The sequence below is a fragment of the Genypterus blacodes genome, unplaced genomic scaffold (assembly GCF_046128005.1).
Source record: "Genypterus blacodes isolate CSIRO-AG114 ecotype Tasmania unplaced genomic scaffold, CSIRO-AGI_Gbla_v1 ptg000254l_1, whole genome shotgun sequence".
NCBI classification, from domain to species: domain Eukaryota; kingdom Metazoa; phylum Chordata; class Actinopteri; order Ophidiiformes; family Ophidiidae; genus Genypterus; species Genypterus blacodes.
The window spans coordinates 40,001-62,444 of NW_027467048.1; the positions used below are offsets into that span (position 1 = coordinate 40,001).

The following is a 22,444-nucleotide window of genomic DNA, read 5'->3' on the forward strand; positions in this document are numbered from 1 at the left end:
TTCAGTGTCAAACAAATCCAGATTGAAGTCCTGATGGCATTGATTCACCACCATAACCATCACACACCTGTGTGTCCTGTGTCCTCACCAAATGTTCTAGAATATTTTGTGACCTGGAAACACATTTTGTAATACCACAGCTGAGCTGAGTGATCTTTGTGTAACTTTAGCTATTTGTCATTATCCATTCTTTATAACTACCTGTTGCCTTTTTTTTTTTAATTTTTCTTCTTCTTCTTCTTGTTCTTGGATACATTGCACACAGTAATAATGCTGACATGATAGATAGATAGATAGATTTATTAACGGTTCCCCTGATTGTCTCCACCAGAACAATGAAGGACTATGTGGCGTTGGTTGTGCTGCTCCTCCTCCAGGGGTCGTGCCCGGCTTACACTTACAGTAAGTATGAGTTGGGAAAGTGATGAAGGCTTGATTCAGTACTCAATGCTTGCAGCTACAGAATTTCTAGGATGGAAAGAAAGTGTTACTTGTCAAGCATACAGGCTTTCAAATGTTCATAACATCAGCGTGTTTGATGAAGACGTTTATTTGATCAGCCTCTTCTGATTGAACTATTTCCAATGTTTGAATATTTCACAGAAAACGTGGCCTTGCGTGGGAAAGCAACCCAATCTGTCCGGTCAACCAATGCTCGTGCTGCTGCCTACAATGGCATCGACGGAAACCAGAATCCTGATTTTGGGGCTGGATCCTGCACACACACCGCAGAACAGACCAACCCCTGGTGGAGAGTGGACCTGCTGGACATTTACCGAATCGTCTCCATCTCCATCACCAACAGAGGAGACTGCTGTCCAGAGAGGATGAACGGGGCAGAGATCCACATAGGGAACTCTCCCATCGTCACTGGAGGAGAAAACACTGTGTAAGGAAACGCTTTGATGGCTCTCTCTGAAAAGCTGAAACAGGTTGTCAGGTTTTCTGTTTACAGTGTAGTTTGAGTTTATCAGTCTCCTGCGGATTTCATGTTTTTTGCAATCACAAAATGTTTCTGCAGTAATTTCCTTCAACATTCTAATCATTAAACTACACCAACAATGAATCTAATTGGTGAAGCAATGTTTACAAAAGCCAAGCCGACTAAACCATTCCAGCACAGAATGATAATCAGCTTCTACTATGGGGACCAAACCCCTTCTGTGTGCGCCCCTGTACCTTTAAGACGAGAGCAGCCTTTACGCCCAGCTGCTCTCTCCTTCACTCTACCCAATATGTCAAATGAACATAAAGAAACACAGAGAAACTCAATCCTAACGTCTGTTGTTTCCCACTCGTTTGCTTTGAACAGGTTTCATGTTCATAGTGAAATGAAACCAAACAAAACAACATCACCATTTCTTCAACTCTGTTTTACTTTGCAATCAACTCTTGATACCCATCACCACTTCCAGGAAAACAACAACCAATCTCTCTCCCTTCCTCTCTCCCTCTCCCTCCCTCTCTCCCCCTCCCTCTCTCTCTATCTCTAGGGTGGGTACAATCACCTCTCTCGGTGCAGGTGCGACTTTCACACTGCCATTTAGGGAACACTTTGAGGGACGTTACGTAAGCGTGATGATACCCGGCTCAGCCAAGATCCTTACACTCTGTGAAGTGGAAGTCTATGGGTATCGTGCCCCAACGGGTGAGAAGTCAACTTTCTAAAGGCACTGATGAAGGAGTACTGAGTGAATAAGCAGGCATTTGACAGAGTGCTATAGGTGGTTAACGTGTTTTCAGTGTTAGAAATTGTGTAAGCTGTTACTTAGAGACTGGTAAATTAGTAACCAGTTGCCATGGCATTTAGGCCGGTAAAATGAGCATTACTGCAGATTATTCAGTCATTTTTCATGCAGATTTTTTCATCTACATTCTTTGTGCAGGAGAGAACCTGTCCGTCCGTGGAAAAGCCTCACAATCATCATTGTATCAAACTGGCGTAGCGTACAATGCTGTTGACGGGAATCGTGACCCAGATTGGTCAAAGAGCTCCTGTACTCACACACAAAATGACTTGGGCCCCTGGTGGCGCCTGGACCTGGGTGCAACCTATAAGGTGTTTTCAGTCCAAATCGTCAACAGAGATTCCATTGGAGAACGACTCATGGGAGCAGAGATCCGCATCGGAAATTCACTCGACAACAACGGCAACGACAACCCCAGGTATGTGACAGACCGTCCCAGATTTGACCAGGATTCAATCAAGCATCGAGTGCTTCCATAAGGAAAAACAACTCCGCGTTGGGGGCGGTGATTCACTTCTGTTCCTTCTTCCAGATGTGCTGTGATTACCAACATCCGTGCAGGTGTTATGCCTGCTTTCCAGTGTGACGGGATGGACGGCCGCTATGTTACCATATTCATTCCGGGAAGACGGGAGTACCTGACGCTGTGTGAAGTGGAGGTCTACGGCTCGGTCCTGGATTAGACCTCAGAAAGTTCACAGTTGATCGCAATCAGATTTCACGACTGTCGATACTTAGCCAATGCTTCTTCAGACCAATACAGATCAGAATCATAGAAGGAGTTTAAATGTCATTGTTAGTGTGAGAAGCAGCTTAATGATCTGGAGCCCAACATGCTCTGTCCACTTTGATTATCGCTGTTGCCACTCATCACTCCAATTATTGATTATTGATTGATCTAGCCCAAAATCTCATTGGACGTCTTGAACAACAAACGGTTCTGGAGAAGATGAGGAGAACCCAGAGTCAGGGAAAACCGAGAGGAATCCTCGAGGTAGATTCCATCAGCCAGGGGTGCAATAGGGTTGATTTGTGCCTAAATGAGGGCATCGTTGAAGTTTTTAAGTGTGTGTAAGTATACTCGTTGGCATCTTAGCATCACACAAAATCTTTCTGCAATAATAATAATGAATGGTAGGGTTTCAGTTGTATGTTAATGATTTGCTGATCGATCTGTGTTCCTAATGCTGTTGTGGTCTTTGCTTATAATAAAGTAATCATTAAAAAATGTTTTCTTAACTGATTTGACACTTCTGGGGTGAAATCCTTCCGTTTGATTTGAGCCATCGTCACTACTGGGAAACTTTACTGAGAAAAGAGTGGCGTTGCTGCAGAGTTTGAACCCGGGACCTTCTGGTTGTCTCGTCAGTAACAGGACTTCATTCAAGGTCGGAGGTTTGTTTTGAATATTGGTAGAGATTATATTTTAATGTTAACTGTTAAATTCAAAGTCTACTACTCTGCCTTGGCAGGGGTATGCACTCTAGTTTGACAAGAATTCTGAGAGTCAAAAAGTAATCAAACTGGTACAGATATTAAAAAATATGTAACCATTAATTTAATGGCACAAAACGAAATGGAGCGCCACCTCTGAGGTAACATTTACATAATAAAGCCTTAAATACTCATTCAAACATCATATTAGCTCACTGATTCTTACTGATTAACCACTAAATCAACAAATGAAAGCCAATTCAGTTGACGTGCTTCACAAAGAGCACGGTGTTCTGGTCAAGACGACCCGGGTCACAGTGAGCCAGACAGCAGATATTAACCCATAATTAAGTTAGCGGTCATGCAGTGAAATATGAAAATGCATTTTAGAATGAAAGAGAATACTCTTCCTGAGTGTAAAATGAAGCTTAATTCTACTTAAAATGTCTTCAACATTGGTTAGGAGAGGTGGAGTAATGAGCCTCTGCCTGAGTGGGAGTGGTCCATCTAGTTTACCATTGGTTGAAAGTGTTCCAATAAGGTGAATAAAAAGAGAAAATTATTGAGTTTGGAAACATTCTGAACTTCTTCAGCCTTTGCTTTGGTAAGAGTTCATTTCTCTCATGCATCACATCTTCTCTCACCTGTTTCCTGCATGTTGTTTTATTGTTTATTCAATAGTTTTCAGTGTCAGGGTTCTCCTCGATCATCTCCATAGATTCTCTGTGGTGTAATCGGTACAGCAACCTCTTGACAATGAGCCAATCTGCAAGTGGAAGAAGTAAACTTCTGAGTTCTGTTGTCTGCAGTTTTGTCAGATTGACAAACTGCACCAGTGTAAGTTTATTAACCATTCTCCTTATTGTCTCGAACAGAATAATTAAAAACAGCCTGAGTTTCATTTTCCTGATGGCATTGATTCACCACCATAACCATCACACACCTGTGTGTCCTGTGTCCTCACCAAATGTTCTAGAATATTTTGTGACCTGGAAACACATTTTGTAATACCACAGCTGACCTGAGTGATCTTTGTGTAACTTTAGCTATTTGTCATTATCCATTCTTTATAACTACCTGTTGCCTTTTTTTTTTTATTTTTCTTCTTCTTCTTCTTGTTCTTGGATACATTGCACACAGTAATAATGCTGACATGATAGATAGATAGATTTATTAACGGTTCCCCTGATTGTCTCCACCAGAACAATGAAGGACTATGTGGCGTTGGTTGTGCTGCTCCTCCTCCAGGGGTCGTGCCCGGCTTACACTTACAGTAAGTATGAGTTGGGAAAGTGATGAAGGCTTGATTCAGTACTCAATGCTTGCAGCTACAGAATTTCTAGGACGGAAAGAAAGTGTTACTTGTCAAGCATACAGGCTTTCAAATGTTCATAACATCAGCGTGTTTGATGAAGACGTTTATTTGATCAGCCTCTTCTGATTGAACTATTTCCAATGTTTGAATATTTCACAGAAAACGTGGCCTTGCGTGGGAAAGCAACCCAATCTGTCCGGTCAACCAATTCTCGTGCTGCTGCCTACAATGGCATCGACGGAAACCGGAATCCTGATTTTGGGGCTGGATCCTGCACACACACCGCAGAACAGACCAACCCCTGGTGGAGAGTGGACCTGCTGGACATTTACCGAATCGTCTCCATCTCCATCACCAACAGAGAAGACTGCTGTCCAGAGAGGATGGACGGGGCAGAGATCCACGTAGGGAACTCTCCCATCGTCACTGGAGCAGAAAACACTGTGTAAGGAAACGCTTTGATGGCTCTCTCTGAAAAGCTGAAACAGGTTGTCAGGTTTTCTGTTTACAGTGTAGTTTGAGTTTATCAGTCTCCTGAAGATTTCATGTTTTCTGCAATCACAAAATGTTTCTGCAGTAATTTTCTTCAACATTCTAATCATTAAACTACACCAACAAATGAATCTAATTGGTGAAGCAATGTTTACAAAAGCCAAGCCGACTAAACCATTCCAGCACAGAATGATGATCAGCTTCTACTATGGGGACCAAACCCCACTAGAACCGCCCTTCTGTGTGCGCCCCTGTACCTTTAAGACGAGAGCAGCCTTTACGCCCAGCTGCTCTCTCCTTCACTCTACCCAATATGTCAAATGAACATAAAGAAACACAGAGAAACTCAATCCTAACGTCTGTTGTTTCCCACTCGTTTGCTTTGAACAGGTTTCATGTTCATAGTGAAATGAAACCAAACAAAACAACATCACCATTTCTTCAACTCTGTTTTACTTTGCAATCAACTCTTGATACCCATCACCACTTCCAGGAAAACAACAACCAATCTCCCTCCCTCTCTCCCTCTCCCTGTCTCTCTATCTCTAGGGTGGGTACAATCACCACTCTCGGTGCAGGTGCGACTTTCACCCTGCAACCAAATGGACACTTTGAGGGACAATACGTAAGCGTGATGATACCCGGCTCAGCCGAGGTCCTTACACTCTGTGAAGTGGAAGTCTATGGGTATCGTGCCCCAACGGGTGAGAAGTCAACTTTCTAAAGGCACTGATGAAGGAGTACTGAGTGAATAAGCAGGCATTTGACAGAGTGCTATAGGTGGTTAACGTGTTTTCAGTGTTAGAAATTGTGTAAGCTGTTACTAAGAGACTGGTAAATTAGTAACCAGTTGCCATGGCATTTAGGCCGGTAAAATGAGCATTACTGCAGATTATTCAGTCATTTTTCATGCAGATTTTTTCATCTACATTCTTTGTGCAGGAGAGGACCTGTCCGTCCGTGGAAAAGCCTCACAATCATCATTGTATCAAACTGGCGTAGCGTACAATGCTGTTGATGGGAATCGTGACCCAGATTGGTCAAAGGGCTCCTGTACTCACACACAAAATGACTTGGGCCCCTGGTGGCGCCTGGACCTGGGTGCAACCTATAAGGTGTTTTCAGTCCAAATTGTCAACAGAAATTCCAATGGAGAACGACTCATCGGAGCAGAGATCCGCATCGGAAATTCACTCGACAACAACGGCAACGACAACCCCAGGTATGTGACAGACTGTCCCAGATTTGACCAGGATTCAATCAAGCATCGAGTGCTTCCATAAGGAAAAACAACTCTGCGTTGGGGGCGGTGATTCACTTCTGTTCCTTCTTCCAGATGTGCTGTGATTACCAACATCGTTGGATGTGTTATTCCTGCTTTCCAGTGTGACGGGATGGACGGCCGCTATGTTACCATAGTCATCCCGGGAAGACGGGAGTACCTGACGCTGTGTGAAGTGGAGGTCTACGGCTCGGTCCTGGATTAGACCTCAGAAAGTTCACAGTTGATCGCAATCAGATTTCACGACTGTCGATACTTAGCCAATGCTTCTTCAGACCAATACAGATCAGAATCATAGAAGGAGTTTAAATGTCATTGTTAGTGTGAGAAGCAGCTTAATGATCTGGAGCCCAACATGCTCTGTCCACTTTGATTATCGCTGTTGCCACTCATCACTCCAATTATTGATTATTGATTGATCTAGCCCAAAATCTCATTGGACGTCTTGAACAACAAACGGTTCTGGAGAAGATGAGGAGAACCCAGAGTCAGGGAAAACCGAGAGGAATCCTCGAGGTAGATTCCATCAGCCAGGGGTGCAATAGGGTTGATTTGTGCCTAAATGAGGGCATCGTTGAAGTTTTTAAGTGTGTGTAAGTATACTCGTTGGCATCTTAGCATCACACAAAATCTTTCTGCAATAATAATAATGAATGGTAGGGTTTCAGTTGTATGTTAATGATTTGCTGATCGATCTGTGTTCCTAATGCTGTTGTGGTCTTTGCTTATAATAAAGTAATCATTAAAAAAATGTTTCTTAACTGATTTGACACTTCTGGGGTGAAATCCTTCCGTTTGATTTGAGCCATCGTCACTACTGGGAAACTTTACTGAGAAAAGAGTGGCGTTGCTGCAGAGTTTGAACCCGGGACCTTCTGGTTGTCTCGTCAGTAACAGGACTTCATTCAAGGTCGGAGGTTTGTTTTGAATATTGGTAGAGATTATATTTTAATGTTAACTGTTAAATTCAAAGTCTACTACTCTGCCTTGGCAGGGGTATGCACTCTAGTTTGACAAGAATTCTGAGAGTCAAAAAGTAATCAAACTGGTACAGATATTAAAAAATATGTAACCATTAATTTAATGGCACAAAACGAAATGGAGCGCCACCTCTGAGGTAACATTTACATAATAAAGCCTTAAATACTCATTCAAACATCATATTAGCTCACTGATTCTTACTGATTAACCACTAAATCAACAAATGAAAGCCAATTCAGTTGACGTGCTTCACAAAGAGCACGGTGTTCTGGTCAAGACGACCCGGGTCACAGTGAGCCAGACAGCAGATATTAACCCATAATTAAGTTAGCGGTCATGCAGTGAAATATGAAAATGCATTTTAGAATGAAAGAGAATACTCTTCCTGAGTGTTAAATGAAGCTTAATTCTACTTAAAATGTCTTCAACATTGGTTAGGAGAGGTGGAGTAATGAGCCTCTGCTTGAGTGGGAGTGGTCCATCTAGTTTACCATTGGTTGAAAGTGTTCCAATAAGGTGAATAAAAAGAGAAAATTATTGAGTTTGGAAACATTCTGAACTTCTTCAGCCTTTGCTTTGGTAAGAGTTCATTTCTCTCATGCATCACATCTTCTCTCACCTGTTTCCTGCATGTTGTTTTATTGTTTATTCAATAGTTTTCAGTGTCAGGGTTCTCCTCGATCATCTCCATAGATTCTCTGTGGTGTAATTGGTACAGCAACCTCTTGACAATGAGCCAATCTGCAAGTGGAAGAAGTAAACTTCTGAGTTCTGTTGTCTGCAGTTTTGTCAGATTGACAAACTGCACCAGTGTAAGTTTATTAACCATTCTCCTTCTTGTCTCGAACAGAATAATGAAAAACAGCCTGAGTTTCATTTTGCTGCTCCTCCTGGAGGCGCAGACTTCTCACGTTTACCGTAAGAATGATGTAGGAGTGAGATTATGTGTGATCATCTCTCCGCTGGTGATAGAATGAGCCAGCAGCTTTGTGTTTGAGTTTACAAGGTGTTAATGCTGATCAAGGGATGAATGTTACTGAAAGATACACAGTAGATAAGATAGCTGGTGTCAGTCGATCATGTAGTTAGATGGATCATTTAAATTTAAAGATGTGAGTCGGAATTGTAGGAGATTTGATAAAATTGTAATTTTCTATTCTTATGGTTCAAAGGTTAAAGGTCAACATATAAAAATGTTTAGTATAGCGCCATGGCCTTTCTTTACGACTGTCCGTCCCTAAATGTGCACCCGTGTTTGTCTCACTCACAGAAAACGTGGCCTTACGAGGCAAAGCGACCCAGTCCACCTCTTATGATGGCTTCAGCAACGCCAACAACGCCATCGATGGAAACCGCGATCCTCGATTTCAAGTCGGATCCTGCTCACACACAGCAATACAGAACAACCCCTGGTGGAGAGTGGACCTGCTGGACCGTTACCGAATCAGCTCCATCGCCATCATCAACAGAGGAGACTGCTGTGCAGAGAGGATCAACGGGGCAGAGATCCACATCGGGAACTCTTTAGTCAACAATGGGGTTGAAAACCGGATGTAAGGAAACTTTTAGATCCATCTGAAAAGTTGAAATGCATGCCTGGGGTTTTCCTGCTTGTTGGTGACGTGCACACACTCTCTAAGGTCCCGATTAACGGAGCAATCAATCAGCTCACACACATATCACATCCAACTGGAATCGGAAGGACATGTTCAATATTCCGGATTTCAAACTTGGCACCGTTCCTTCTCGCAGCAGATCAAAGGAAAATATTATTATAATACTCATAAGTTATTAAAAACGATTATTCTCTCTCTCTCTCGCTAGCGTGGGTAAGATCTCTCACCTGCGTGCAGGAGAGACTTTCAACCTGACTCTGAACCACGATATGGAGGGACGCTATGTGACTGTGCTCATCCCCGGCTCACACAGGCTGCTAACACTCTGTGAAGTGGAGGTCTATGGGTACCGCGCTCCGACTGGTGAGAAGCTGACATGTTCTCTATATAGACCTGAAATGAAGTTAGAGGAAAGTTTTCAATCACTACTATACTGTGCTGCTTAGAGGAAAAGACACAAACTATAACAATGAGAACAACAACTTTCATCAAAATTGGCGAATTACCTTTTTGAGTATTTCCTGCTTGGCAAATCAGAAAAGCTAAGCAGGCACTTGTTTGCGATGTGTTCGGTGGTTAGTTTACATTTTCTGAATGAGTAGCTACATGCTAATGAAGGTGTTGGTAACGGTTGCTCAGTGACTGTTGCGTTAGTTACTGCTTGCTTCAATGTTTGCTGCAGTTCCAACAAAGGTTTGGTGGGCGTCTGCAAAGTGGTCACACAGGGATTTGTGGTGGTTGAATGAATTTTATTTTTCAGGATTAAGAAGTTCTGGATATTGAGGAAATTTGTAAGGAATGCAGAATGTAATGAGATCTTTCATTTAATCTACATTCTTTGTGTAGGAGAGAATCTGGCAATCTATGGGAAAGCAACGCAGTCCTCCATGTATAACTGGCAGTCCATCAGTGGCATTCCGTATAACGCTATAGATGGAAACCGTGCCAACCACTGGGCCAAGGCCTCCTGCACTCACACATTACACGACTACGGTGCCTGGTGGCGCCTGGACCTGGGCAGAACCCATAAGGTCTTTGCAGTTCACATTGCCACCAGAGACATTTTGCCGGAACGAATTGCTGGAGCTGAGATCCGCATCGGAGATTCACTCGACAACAACGGCAATAACAACCCCAGGTACTTTATGGGCTTTGGTTCGTGTTAAAAAAAGGGGAGTTTGCTTTACTGTAACTCTCTCACAGGTCTGGGGGAGATCAAACCTCCTTATACTGAGGTCACACAGTGTCTATGGGCTTTCCTGATGGATTTAAATATAAAAACATGAAGTGAAGTCATACCTGCACCGTGCAAATTGAGAAAATTTTCTAAGACACCCAGTTATGCTGAATTAAGTGTCTCCTTTCTGTTCCTTCCTCCAGGTGTGCTCTGATCACCTACATCCAGGCAGGTGCCTTTATCGACTTCAAGTGTAAATGGATGGACGGCCGCTACGTTAACGTCGTCATTCCAGGGAGAAAGGAGTTCTTGACGCTGTGCGAGGTGGAAGTGTACGGCTCGGTCCTGGATTTGCCCTGAGAAAGCTCACATATTCAGCCAACTGCAGAAAAGGTGAAAGTTTTCATTTGAGTGAGGATCAGAAACATTCCAGTCACTAGAGCTCTGACACCGACTATACAACAATAAAGTGACATGATTGGAAACACAAAAGGTGGAGTGTGACTACAACGTTGTGATCAGTGTTGCAGGGATGTTGTTACTAATACTGTTATACATCATGCTGTCATTGCAAAGCATTGGAACAATTCATGTGGGAATGAACAAGATACACAAGATGTTTGAGCGTCCTTCTGATACCTACCTTACCTCACCAGCACAACCTGAAAGAAACAAAGATGAAGACTCTAGCCACACAAGAGCAACTTTATTGTTCAAACCACAAAGGAGGAAAAAATACTGCTACTATTCAAATCAAATTCACTGCTACTAGAAGTTTGGATCGGCTTCAGCTCTTGATCCTACTAAGTGTTCCACCTGTGCTACAGAACCCTCACATGTGCAGCTAGAAGAACTGCTAACTTTGGCAAAAAAATACAAAACACAACACTTGAAAGGCCGTACATCGGTATATTAGGAAATACAACTGGTGAGGGTCATCTTCATTTAAAACACCATTTGAATTAAAAAACTCTTTCATCAGAAAGCTTAATTTGTTTCTCAATTCAAAAACATTTGCCCCTAAAAAAACCCTTCCATCCAGTTTAGAACAGTGAATGCAAAGTGTTGTTGAAATTCAGATTCTGGACTGAATGTATTCAGTCGACGCTGAATGATATGTATTACAAAAGTTTGAAAAAGCTCAAAGGTCAAAGGTTTCACAGAACGCCGTTTTCCGGCCCCAAAAGAAAAATCTCCATAAAACTTTGATGCAGGATTTGGCATAAAAAAGCACACAAATAAATTATAGAAAATACTGACTGGTTCAGAGATCCACACGGTGCATAAGGAAGACTCCAGCTGGGGTCAGGGGTCGGGAGGACGAGGGTATTGCTTCACAGTATGTGGACATCATTGACTGGACTAAAGCAAGAGCCAAACTAAAGTATTTCTATACAAACCAACAGGAGAAATACTGAGATCTGAGCTCCATGACAGCTTACATCAACACGTGATACTTCAGGTAACAGAAGGCAACAAACTAAATGCAGAGCTGCGATACCTTTCAGGGTCTGCGTCAGCGTCACTTGGGGCATCGAGTGGAGCGCAACAGGAAGTTCACCGGGACGACGGGGACGAAACAGCAGCGCCAAGCAGCGACATGTGAAGTGAAATGGGACGCAGACGCAAAGCTGAGGATAAGTCGTCGTCCTCCAGGTTCCAGATTGTTGCTCCGAGCGTTCAATAGCCGCAGAGACAGGAGAGCGGCGACAGAGTTTGGGTTTTGGAAGGTACAAAGCAGCAACGGCAGTGACATCACCGACAGAAAGAGTGACCGGGACAGGTTGCCCTGGCTACGGTGCGTGGAAAGAGCGCTGATGATGAATCAGTCTGACCCCGGCTGTTATCTGTGATCTTTGGCCACCTTTGGGACTTTGAGGATTTTGTAAACGTCGTTGGAGAAGACTGTGGTGAAATGGGGCCGCGAGTTTCTGGACATGTGTGAGCAGAGCGGGGTTTTACCAGAGTTCTGAGGATCCTCCACATCCCAGATCTCTGGCATGCTGCATCCTGGCCTGGACATATGAGAGAGAGGGAGGGAGAGGGAGAGGGAGAGGGGGGGGGGGGGGGGGAGAGAGGGAGAGAGGGAGAGGGAGGGGGGGGAGAGAGGGAGAGGGAGGGGGGGGGAGAGAGGGAGAGAGGGGGGTGAGAGAGGGAGAGAGAGAGAGGGGGGAGAGAGAGGGAGAGAGAGTAGAGAGGGAGAGAGGGGGGTGAGAGAGGGAGAGAGAGTAGAGAGGGAGAGAGAGAGAGGGGGGGAGGGAGAGAGAGGGAGAGGGAGAGAGAGGGAGAGGGGGGAGAGAGAGAGGGAGTAGAGAGGGAGAGAGAGAGAGGGGGGAGAGAGAGAGAGTAGAGAGGGTTAGAGAGTAGAGAGACATGGAGAGAGAGAGAGAGTAGAGAGGGAGAGATTAGAGAGGGAGAGAGAGGGGGGAGAGAGGGAGAGAGAGTAGAGAGGGTGAGAGAGTAGAGAGACACGGAGAGAGAGAGAGAGAAGAGAGAGAGAGAGGGAGAGAGAGAGAGGGGGGGAGAGAGGAGAGAGGGAGAGAGAGAGATTAGAGAGAGAGTACAGAGAGTAGAGAGAGAGAGAAGAGAGAGTAGAGAGTAGAGAAACAGAGCGAGAGATAAATAGGGAGACCTAAATCTAATTGTAAACTAGCTCTGTGAGGAGTAAGAATAGTCCTCATTGATTTGGGGGTACCTGGTTCTCCTGGTGCACCAAGAATCCTCCAGGACAAAGTAGTCCACACCCAGCTTCATCAGGTTCCTCTTCACCGTCTCTCCAGACATGCGGCTGTACATGGAGTACACCAGCTTGGTTCTCTCCCTGGGAGGAAGAGCAGCAGAGTCTTTGTTGAGAGTTTGTCAGACGATGCTAAGTTTAAACAAATCTTCATTCATAAAGCTACCGACCTCAGACCAGAGTCTTCATAGTGTGGGTGGTTCACAATGGGCCGGCCGGCAGAGAGCTTCACACTGGCCATGGTGGGCATCGCTCCAGCAAACACAGAACCTGGCACGGAGAAGCAACGACTGGATGTCAACATAGCAAGTATTAACATTTTAGAACATGGTGCTTTGAGTTCTCCTGTCTGAGCTGTGACATCAGACTCTGATTGATGGAGGTGTTGCTGAGGAGCACCACAGACTCACCGGGCTGGGTGTGGTCCTGGATCCAGTCCAGCAGCTCCTCCTGCGGCAGGTTGCTGAACTCTCCAATGATTGTCCACTGGGCCTGCAGGTTGGCCACGCCCTGTACGGCCATGATGGCCATGACGGCAAACGCTGTCGTCTGGAGCTTAAACCTCTCCCCGATCCAGCCAAACAACTGACGAGTGATCAGTGGGGAGGGAGAGAGAGAGGACAGAGAAGGAGAGAGAGAGAGGGAGAGAGAGAGAAGAGAGAGAGAGAGAGAGAGAGAGAGAGAGAGAGAGAGAGAGAGAGAGAGAGAGAGAGAGAAAGAGAGAGAGAGAGAGAGATGTTAATAAGGGTAATGTTATTAATAACACTTTAAAACCTCCACATCTAAAGGAGGTTTAAAGAAGCTTTGTGTGCTGATTTGGTGTGTGTGTTATATTCTCATTCATACTGTGGAATATTAAAAAGCTAAATCACTCTCAGCTCATTCAGTTTGTTAAGATAAAATCATTTGGTTCATGTAGAGAATAAACTTGAGAATGTTAACAAAATGTCAGCTTGTTACAGTTAAACAGCAGGCGGGTGTCTGAGTGCAGTGAACAATGCTGCTGCACTCCTCTCAACGTCCTGCAGAGGGCAGTCACAGACAGACGTCGGCCTTTAAACCCTGCTGCACATCAGGGTTGAATCTGAAAGTGGCTCAGCCAGAGGGAGCGTCGAGAGTCGAACCTGTTTGGAGCAGATGAGCGAGGCCATGATGCACATGTGCGGCGTGAGGAAGAGCTTCAGGCGCATGATGAGGACGGCCAGGACAGCGAACGCCACCAGCTGCAGACTGTGGTACACCAGCTGCACAGAGGGAAGAGTTCACACGCCGTCACATCCAAACTAACAAGGTGCAGAGGAATGTGGTCGACTTGTATTAAAACACATTTTAAACCAAATCCATCTAGGAGCTGCTGTGAGGAGATCACATCATCTGTGTGGGGAGCAAATGACTATCATTTGTCTTTACAGGCGCCGTTGCCTCGGTGATAATTGCCAGCCGGTCTCTTCACCAGCGGAGGCAGATAATCACAGAGGAACACACAGCTTAGAGTGAAATCACTGGATTCACAGTTGTGCTGAGAGTAAACAGCTCTCTGGAGCGAGACATCAGAATCAAACCATGACTGTTCGAACCGGAGTTATCAGAGAGAAACTGACTGATGAACGCATGAAGCTTTCAGTCAATAACAACAAAACACACAGCATCTGCAGGTCCATCTCTCTGTACTAGAGCTGAATAAATGATGTATTTCAGTTTCCTCTTTAGAACTAAGACCAAGAGGGCCCCTGCTGTCGTGTCCTTGCTAATCTAGCCTCTAAAAAGGTATCACTCTCCTCTCACAGTGATAGATTGTCAGGTAGATGATTGTTTTTGGCATGAAAATGTATTTCCCCTGAGGTGGATTAATGATTCTGCCTCTGTCACCTTCTGGTGCAGAGGAATGTTTAATGTGCTTTCTCGTGAGAGAGTTACTGGCTGTGCTGAAAGGTAATGATCAGTTATTTCTGTACTGATGGGGACCAATCAGGGATCATCTCCCAGAGGACTGAGCTCATTGGAACAGAAATCTGGAGGACATAAGCCAGCGTGAGAGAATAACAAACCTGAGGACTCGGGGCAGTGAGGGCTGCTGGGCCTGTTAGTAATAATGAACACGTACTGGGACTGTGGGCCGGTTCTGCATCGACGGCTCTAACTTAGGACTTATGAGGTTTGATTTAAACTGAACTGGAAGCTTGAAACACCTACATGGAACCTTTCAGAGTTTGGTTTGATTTGTGACTAAAGATGAACGAGAATGAAGTCCATCTGCTGCCTGAAGAACACAAAAACAAACACAGGATATTGACTCTGATGCTATGTGACAGCAGCAGAGTCAGAGGCAGAGGAAAGGTGCTTTGTTTACATCAAACTGGTCCATACAGTGGTCAGAGCTACGGTACATAGTGATGACGTCAACTTCATCTAAATGTCAACTAAAGCCGTGATAGAAGTGACATATTTTAATTTTTTTAGTAGATTTGAGATGGACTATAGACTGTTAGATGAAGGCTCATCGTTTTTGGGGAGACGGCCTGAAACAGAGGAGAGGAGCTGTGTGAAGGCAGCGCAGTGAGACGGCGTAACAGAAGTCTAAGTGCCTTTGGTTTCACTGTAATGTGTAAAAAGGGGATGGAAATCACTTAGGGACATAATTACTGAGCCAGCCGGGCCCACATGAGTGCAGCAGGACGCTCCAGAAATATGGAATGAGTTCACAGAGGAGGAGGTTTAAACTGAACGCTTGTGCAGACAGAAATAACATCAAGGTATGAAAAGAAGGTGCGGCTCACCTCTGCTTTGGCTGCTACTTCAGTCCTGTAAGAGAGAAGCAACCGATTATATTATAAACCACCAGAAAAGATGTTCAAATAACAAGGAAACACCTTGAGAAGTCCATCAGCTGCTTCATGAAGCTTCCTTTACGTTCCTAAGCACAGCAGTGTCCCATTAGTGACACCATGTTGTTGTAGTAAGCAGTGTACTCGGCAAGTAAACAAATCAGTGTGTTTGGACCTCCTACATATGTGAGACACACACTTTATAAGAGAGAAGTTGCTACTGTGCGTGTGTGTGTGTGTGTGTGTGTGTGTGTGTGTGTGTGTGTGTGTCGGGACGGGGCACGGCGGCGCTCACCCTTCAGCTTCATCGCACTCCTCGGCTTTGACTGAAGTTTTCCCTCCTTCCCTCAGAAACCAAATTATATCCTGCACAGTCTGGACAGAGAGACGGAGGAGAGGAGACACACAGATAAGACCAAAACAGCTTAAATACTGTAAATGTCACGGCGTGTACAAAGATCCCGATGGCAGCTGGAGCTGTGTGTGTCCGGCTTCATCACAACAACTGCTGGGCATGGAGAGGAGAGGACGTAATGAGATCAAACTGTCTGGTTTGGGCAAACTTGGCGAGGAGGGGGGGCAGGGAGGGGGAGGAAGGGAAGGGAGGGAGGGGATGATTCTCGTTACGTATCTGCAAGGCATCCCCTCATTTTTCATTTCCGTGAGATGAACATTATAATCTCAAATGCTCCATGTTCCCTGCAGATTCAATAAGACAGCTGCGACTCCCAGACAGAAAGACAACAGAACCAGAACAAAAGCCTCACACACACACACACACACACACACACACACACACACACACACACACACACACACACACACACACACACACACACACACACACACACACACACACACACACACACACACACACACACACACACACACACACAGGTTTGTCCAGCAGGCGGTTCCAGTCCCTGTTGCAGCTTTAAACAGTGAAGCACAGATGAACACACACATGAATCACAGCCGGGGTCGGTTTCCTTCTGAGGATTTAATCTTCTCAGACATTGACACAGTGACACATCCCACACACTAGCATTACATCATATGTTTCACAGTGTTTTGCTCGTCTGGTGTGTGTGTTCCTGATGGTTGTAAGCTGAGAATTGGACCTAAAATGGGACAGATGGATGCGAACCTGGAGGATCCAGAGGGGGAGCTGTAACCCTGCGCTCGTCCATCTTATGCTGCGACATTAAGTCCACTTACCGCCGAGGACAGCAGACAGATGTCTGCGTCCTGTTCCTGCTCCACTGAGGTCCTAAAGTGATATGAACTTCATGTATCATTGCACAGAGCTTTGTCCTGCAAACTGAGACGGACGGCGTCGTGCTGCATGAAGGTGATCTCAAAACATCTGCGTTCACTTCCTGTTACTTCAGATTACATCCAAGGCTTACCGCTGATTAAGACACACTGATAATGTGACTGATTACAGCAGCGCAGGTCTTTACTCTGAAAATGTGTCATGGTGTCGATAACACAAGTGTGTATGTGTGTGTGGTGAGTGTGTGTGTGTGTGTGAGAATTACCCGTCCAGCAATGACAGCAACTACCAACAAGTTGATGGGGAGCAGCAGTGTTTTGAGATAACGGACTGGAGTCTGAAAGAGACAAATGTGATGCAATTAGATCAAGCAGTCATCTCATAATGACCGAAACACACATTCTAACACACACTGTAGGTTTGACAGGAGGGGAGCTAAAGACAGGAGTGTGAGAGAGGCTCCACAGAGACGCACCTCAGTCTCCATGAAGTCAAACTCAGCGGCGCAGGTGTACATTAGGGTGTGGAAGTCTTTGTAGCTGGTGAACTTTGACTTGATCAAGGCGCTGATGTGAGCCTGGAAATGAAAGGCATTGTATGTAAATTGTAGTCATGTCTCAGTGTTTACCTGTAACTGTGTGTAACTGTGACCTCACAAAGACAAAGGAAATCAGGTTTGACCTTGAGTTGACCCGTGAGTTGGCTTTGTTTAGCTTCTATTCTATGTAAATACGATTTGAAAGCGTGGAGCAGAACATTTACAATTCTTACAGCTATGTGATCATAATTTGGACTTACATCATCTGAAGCCCCGAGGATGTTGGACAGCGTGAACTTCAGGAGCACGGTGAAAGCCACCCAAGCCAAACCCTGCACCACCTGAGGGAGCAGACAGACAGGCAGGCCAACATGGATACACACATGGATACACGTGTGCACACAACGCACAGAGACAGAGACACGCAATGGAAGTCTGAACTGGTGATCTGGACACAGACGTGCATCGTTCATACCCAGGTTAGGATTCCAGGTTTGAAGACTCCGGCAAATCGATCCCTCAGTGCAATGATCCCCTGAAGGAAATCAAAGCCATCCGTTTATTAAACTACATCTCAGTATGACTTCATCTTCTGACTAAATAACATTTGATCCAGTGATTGATCGGAAACACTCACAGCCGTCCATACGTCTCCATTTACCGGATGGGAGACAGAATCACTCACACATTCATTGTGTTCAGAGCGCTTTGACACATTCACTCACCGATCTGCTCTGGCACAATCAGTCCCAGGGAATTCTATTAATTCTGCGAGGTGCCGACGGCCAACTCACCCAGATGGAGACGAGCGAGGAGGCGTAGAAGGACGTGAGGAGCATGGAGTTACCAAACATCAGGACAAAACAGACGCCGAGTGTGATCTGCAGGAAAAGGACAGGAAGCAGAGGATGCGTCACTGAAGGCAGAGACACAGAACCTGCAACCGGCGTGTGTGTGTGTGTGTGTGTGTGTGCAGTGGTTTGATGTGTGTGTCTTCTTTAATAAAGAAAACAAAAGACTGATTTGTAAGCACTTGAGTAGGAGGGCTGATGTGAGCAGATAACACAGGAATATAGTCTGGTTAAATGTTTGCTGCATTCCTTTTGTAATTATTATTTACTAATTTTGAGTCGAATACACAAATCAGAATTGAAGCTTTGACAGTTAAACTCATTCCAGGTGGATGGGTGGCGTCGGGGTCCAGCCGCACTGCCATAAATGAGTGGCATCTGGGCGACCACACCCCCTGACAGACAGTGGGGACATGAGGCCACGCCCCCTGGCAGACAACGGGAGCATGTGGCCGCACGCCCCCCCTGACAGACAGCGGGAGCATGTGGCCACGCCCCCCTGGCAGACAGCGTGTATATAACCTGAGGGGCCTGCAGATAATAATCATGTGTGGTCTTGTATTTCCTGTCTGTATTTCCTGTCTGTATTTCAGTCTCAGTCTCTCTCTCTCTCTCTCTCTCTCTCTCTCTCTCTCTCTCTCTCTCTCTCTCTCTCTCTCTCTCTCTCTCTCTCTCTCTCTCTCTCTCTCTCTCTCTCTCTCTCTCTCTCTCTCTCTCTCTCTCTCTCTCTCTCTCTCTCTCTCTCTCTCTCTCTCTCTCTCTCTCTCTCTCTCTCTCTCTCTCTCTCTCTCTCTCTCTCTCTCTCTCTCTGAGTTTCAAGTGGGGGAGTGTGAGACGCGTTGGCTCTAAATGCCGAACATGAAAACTCCGAGCGCAGCAGCCTGAGAGCTCTGCTGAGGTTTCAGCAGTTTCACAATAACACTCACATTTCATTTCACTTATAGAAAATAAATAAATAACCTCTCTCTCTCTCTCTCCCTCTCTCTCTCTCAGTAGCAGGAGGGCGGTCGGGCACAAATTCCATTAAGTGGCAACAATGAGAGTTCTGTGTGACGGTGTCGTCGCACACACTCTTGAGATTAAGAGCAGTGCATTAAGCTTTCAATACACAGCCGCAATCAAAACCTAATCCTCATTCAATAATATAAAAAAAGAAGCTGAATCCTACAAAGAAAAGTAGAAATGTGAGTCTGAATGCAAACAGGCAGAGTTTGAGTCGAGAAAGGAGCGGCGCTGCTGTAGGTCAGGGAGGACACGCTCCTGTTCCGCGTGTCTGCACTTCTTCCCGAGCGCTCGCGTAAAACTGCTGCCGAGCCTTGGGAATTATGCGGAGCCACGCGCCCCCCAGCCCCCCCTGGCCCCCCCTCCCTCCCCCCCGCTGACACAAATCTCCACCATCTCACCACAAAGGGCTTTCTTCCTTATCAGCCCGGCACACAGGGCCTGGCCAGCAGCCCGGCCTGCTGAGGGGAGGGATTATGGGGAAAGAATGTGGAGGAGAGGGATGGAACAGCCAGCATAGCGCACACACACACACACACACACACACACACACACACACACACACACACACACAGACACACACATGTGTTTACTTCTCACACAAACACAAAAATCCTGTTGTCCTTGGCTGATGTTCTGCTCGCCCACACATCCTCCTTCTTTCAAGCTTAAACACACTTTAAGAGTTTCCGGACACACACACACACACACACACACACACACACACAAGCGTGCGGAATAATCTTCATCACTGGAGAAAGTCCTCCCTGTCTCCTCTGGTGTTGTCCTTGCGGCTCAGTGTGACGGTAAATGTGAAATTCCCTGGACCAGAGTGAAGAGCGGCGAGCGAGATAAGGAGGAGTGAGACGGCACGTTAGAGCCCAGAGGACAGCAGAGCTCCACTGCAGCCGCTCACTTATGCACCACGCAACCTGTTAGACACACACACACATACACACACACACCGAGAAGAGAGGTTTACCATGTGTGTGACCAGGATGGACTGCATCTTGGCACCGCTGAGGTAACCCAGGATGTAGGAGGCGAACAGGGAAGCCACCTGAAAAGAAAACAAAAAGAATTGTGAGTCAGGAAAACTACTTTGGTAAATAACAACAACATGCACACCAGTCCATCGCCGTGGTGACGCCTCTTTCAGGACGAGTCGTTCTTCCTCACAGGAGTCCGGTGGGCGGAGTCTGACCTCGCGCTGAGCTGAGCATACATCAGGTGTGGCAAATGAGTTCGGTTAGCAGCTTACAAATGCAAATTCAACCAATAACAGCACCTAACAGGCTCCTCCTGTGTTAGACCGACTCAAACCAGCCTGCAGCGCCCGGTGACAGCGTGAGCCAAACGGTTGCTGAGCAGAGATGCTCTCAGCACCGACCTGTTGTTGCTCTGAGGGCTTTGGCTCTTTTGTTTGCCTCTTTGTTCCTTTGGGACTTAACTTGGACAGGACTCGTCTGCTGTGTCCTTCCTGGACGGTCACCATGACATTTTTATCATTACCATGAATCCCATTTGTGTTTTAGAAAGAAGAACTTGCGTCACGTCCAAGTATGACTCATCATCTCACTGATCTAAAGAGCAGAGACGCTGGAGTCTGGTCCAGTCTGAACTCTGTCTGTGGGTCAACATAGAGGCCCAAAAGTAGCTATTGCTGCGCCACCATCAGGCCGAAAAGCACCACATTTGTACAGGTTCTTCCCTGGATCACGTCCGGATCTAGATCCAGATTTTATAGATATACTGAGGAAAGACATTCAGACAGAACGACAACATGCAGACGAGCCCAGAGGAAGAAAGAGGATGTGGTTTGATCACATGACTCCAATGTGACCTCTCCACAACAACTTTCTATTTCCTCCATAAACTCTCACTCTTTCTCCCCTCTGCTACCATCCCTCTCTCTCTCTCTCTCTCTCTCTCTCTGTTTACCTGAGTGAGCAGCACAAACTGGGCGAACTGCCAAGGCAGCATAAAGCACAAATTGGAGACGCCCAGAGCGACCATGGCTGTCCTGCTCGGGTTCCGTGTCCTGGGGAGGGAAGAGGGAGGCAGATGGAGAAGAGAGGATGAGTGAAAGGGAAACAATGAAAAAAAGACACACACACTAATACACAACACACACACTCATTCAGTCTCATTCTGAGTGTAGTACATAGAGCCTGTTATGTTGTAAGCCAGCCTCTGAAATGTGATCCAGTTTTTTCCGGGGTGTTTTAAAGCTGGCAAAGGTGACGAAGCAACAGTTTACTCCATATAACATCATCATCATCATCATCATTAATGAGCTGCTGTAAAGATGTGAAGACAACCAGATGCTCCTCAGGCTGCAGGTTTGATCGTGTTGTAGGAGACGGAGCTGCAGGATGAGACCAGATACAAACTGTCTCTGTCCTTCAGCCACCAGGAAGGACTTTGGACAGATTTGGACCGATGAAGTTCAGCGTGATACATGTTAGCGATGACGTTACTATGGTGACACACAGCGACATCATCAGGGATTGGCCTCAGCTGGCATCTGAATTCTCATCTAAATGATTTTCTGAAGTTTTGGTGTTTTCAAGGTCTGGACCCTGGGAGCGTCTCCTCCCTGTTAGATAATCAATCTAACAGCACAACAACAACAACAGGACACACACACACACACACACACACACACACACACATGTGCCCTTGGTACAGCAGAGCAGGTTTACCGCAGGATGTAGGTGAGGAGCAGCATCTGCAGGACGAGGAAGGGGTAGGCAAAGCTCTCTCTGAGGGGCGGAGTCCACATCACACGAGTGCTCTGAGAACACGGAAGAACACACACACACACGCAGAGAGAGAGAGAGAGAGACACACAGAGAGAGAGACATACACACAGAGCGACAGACACAGAGACAGACACACACACAGAGAGAGAGAGAGAGAGAGACACACACACACAGATAGAGACAGACACACACAGACAGAGAGAGAGACGTACACAGAGAGAGAGACACAGATAGAGACAGACACACACAGAGAGAGAGAGAGAGAGAGACACACACACACAGATAGAGAGAAACACACACACACACACACAGTAAATCATCAAGATGTAACTTCAAGGTAAACTGAACCACAGATGAAAATGATCAAAGATGGAGAAATCCCACAATGCATCTCTACAGTCACAC

At 45.8% G+C, this 22,444-nt stretch overlaps 4 protein-coding genes across 4 annotated transcripts in view; 3 read left to right on the forward strand and 1 right to left on the reverse strand.

Moving 5' to 3' along the window:
• LOC143016916 (uncharacterized) overlaps positions 1-2,991 on the forward strand; it is a 9,321-nt gene extending 6,330 nt beyond the window's left edge. The window contains exons 7-11 of the mRNA XM_076171489.1: positions 332-402; positions 604-889; positions 1,494-1,648; positions 1,887-2,166; positions 2,281-2,991. Of these exons, the coding sequence (XP_076027604.1) occupies positions 332-402; positions 604-889; positions 1,494-1,648; positions 1,887-2,166; positions 2,281-2,431 (943 nt within the window). The 3' untranslated portion in view covers positions 2,432-2,991. The remainder of the gene's footprint in view (positions 1-331; positions 403-603; positions 890-1,493; positions 1,649-1,886; positions 2,167-2,280) is intronic.
• Positions 2,992-4,347: 1,356 nt separating this feature from the next.
• Positions 4,348-7,036, forward strand: LOC143016915 (uncharacterized). Its single transcript, XM_076171488.1, has 5 exons — positions 4,348-4,455; positions 4,657-4,942; positions 5,539-5,693; positions 5,932-6,211; positions 6,326-7,036. Exons 1-5 carry the CDS (start codon positions 4,389-4,391, stop codon positions 6,474-6,476), a joined length of 939 nt encoding a protein of 312 aa, XP_076027603.1. The 5' UTR covers positions 4,348-4,388; the 3' UTR covers positions 6,477-7,036.
• Positions 7,037-8,106: 1,070 nt separating this feature from the next.
• LOC143016913 (uncharacterized) lies at positions 8,107-11,058 on the forward strand. Its single transcript, XM_076171485.1, has 5 exons — positions 8,107-8,170; positions 8,523-8,805; positions 9,077-9,231; positions 9,715-10,006; positions 10,249-11,058. The coding sequence occupies exons 1-5, from the start codon at positions 8,107-8,109 to the stop codon at positions 10,403-10,405; spliced, it is 951 nt and encodes a 316-aa protein (XP_076027600.1). The 3' UTR covers positions 10,406-11,058.
• Positions 10,731-22,374, reverse strand: LOC143016912 (protein C-mannosyl-transferase DPY19L1-like). The gene is made up of 15 exons (XM_076171484.1): positions 21,980-22,374; positions 21,216-21,315; positions 20,257-20,334; positions 18,216-18,302; positions 17,897-17,956; positions 17,682-17,762; positions 17,359-17,460; positions 17,149-17,220; positions 15,903-15,982; positions 15,560-15,584; positions 13,907-14,026; positions 13,193-13,367; positions 12,953-13,052; positions 12,741-12,866; positions 10,731-12,060 (listed from the first exon to the last, which is right to left on the reverse strand). The coding sequence occupies exons 1-15, from the start codon at positions 22,357-22,359 to the stop codon at positions 11,889-11,891; spliced, it is 1,758 nt and encodes a 585-aa protein (XP_076027599.1). The 5' UTR covers positions 22,360-22,374; the 3' UTR covers positions 10,731-11,888.
• Positions 22,375-22,444: the final 70 nt, after the last annotated feature.

What these genes read in the sequence shown, in the direction of transcription:
- LOC143016913 (XM_076171485.1), top strand. Translation starts at nt 8,107, where the DNA reads ATGAAAAACAGCCTGAGTTTCATTTTGCTGCTCCTCCTGGAGGCGCAG. An exon ending in AATGGGGTTGAAAACCGGAT is followed by an intron (nt 8,806 to 9,076) that starts GTAAGGAAACTT and finishes CTCTCTCGCTAG; the next exon opens with CGTGGGTAAGATCTCTCACC. An exon ending in TGGGTACCGCGCTCCGACTG is followed by an intron (nt 9,232 to 9,714) that starts GTGAGAAGCTGA and finishes TTCTTTGTGTAG; the next exon opens with GAGAGAATCTGGCAATCTAT.
- LOC143016912 (XM_076171484.1), bottom strand. Translation starts at nt 22,359, where the DNA reads ATGATTTACTGTGTGTGTGTGTGTGTGTTTCTCTCTATCTGTGTGTGT. An exon ending in TTGACTTCATGGAGACTGAG is followed by an intron (nt 17,221 to 17,358) that starts GTGCGTCTCTGT and finishes TGTCTCTTTCAG; the next exon opens with ACTCCAGTCCGTTATCTCAA. An exon ending in TTGCTGTCATTGCTGGACGG is followed by an intron (nt 15,983 to 17,148) that starts GTAATTCTCACA and finishes CTCTCTGTCCAG; the next exon opens with ACTGTGCAGGATATAATTTG.
- LOC143016915 (XM_076171488.1), top strand. Translation starts at nt 4,389, where the DNA reads ATGAAGGACTATGTGGCGTTGGTTGTGCTGCTCCTCCTCCAGGGGTCG. An exon ending in ACTGGAGCAGAAAACACTGT is followed by an intron (nt 4,943 to 5,538) that starts GTAAGGAAACGC and finishes CTCTATCTCTAG; the next exon opens with GGTGGGTACAATCACCACTC. An exon ending in AACGGCAACGACAACCCCAG is followed by an intron (nt 6,212 to 6,325) that starts GTATGTGACAGA and finishes TCCTTCTTCCAG; the next exon opens with ATGTGCTGTGATTACCAACA.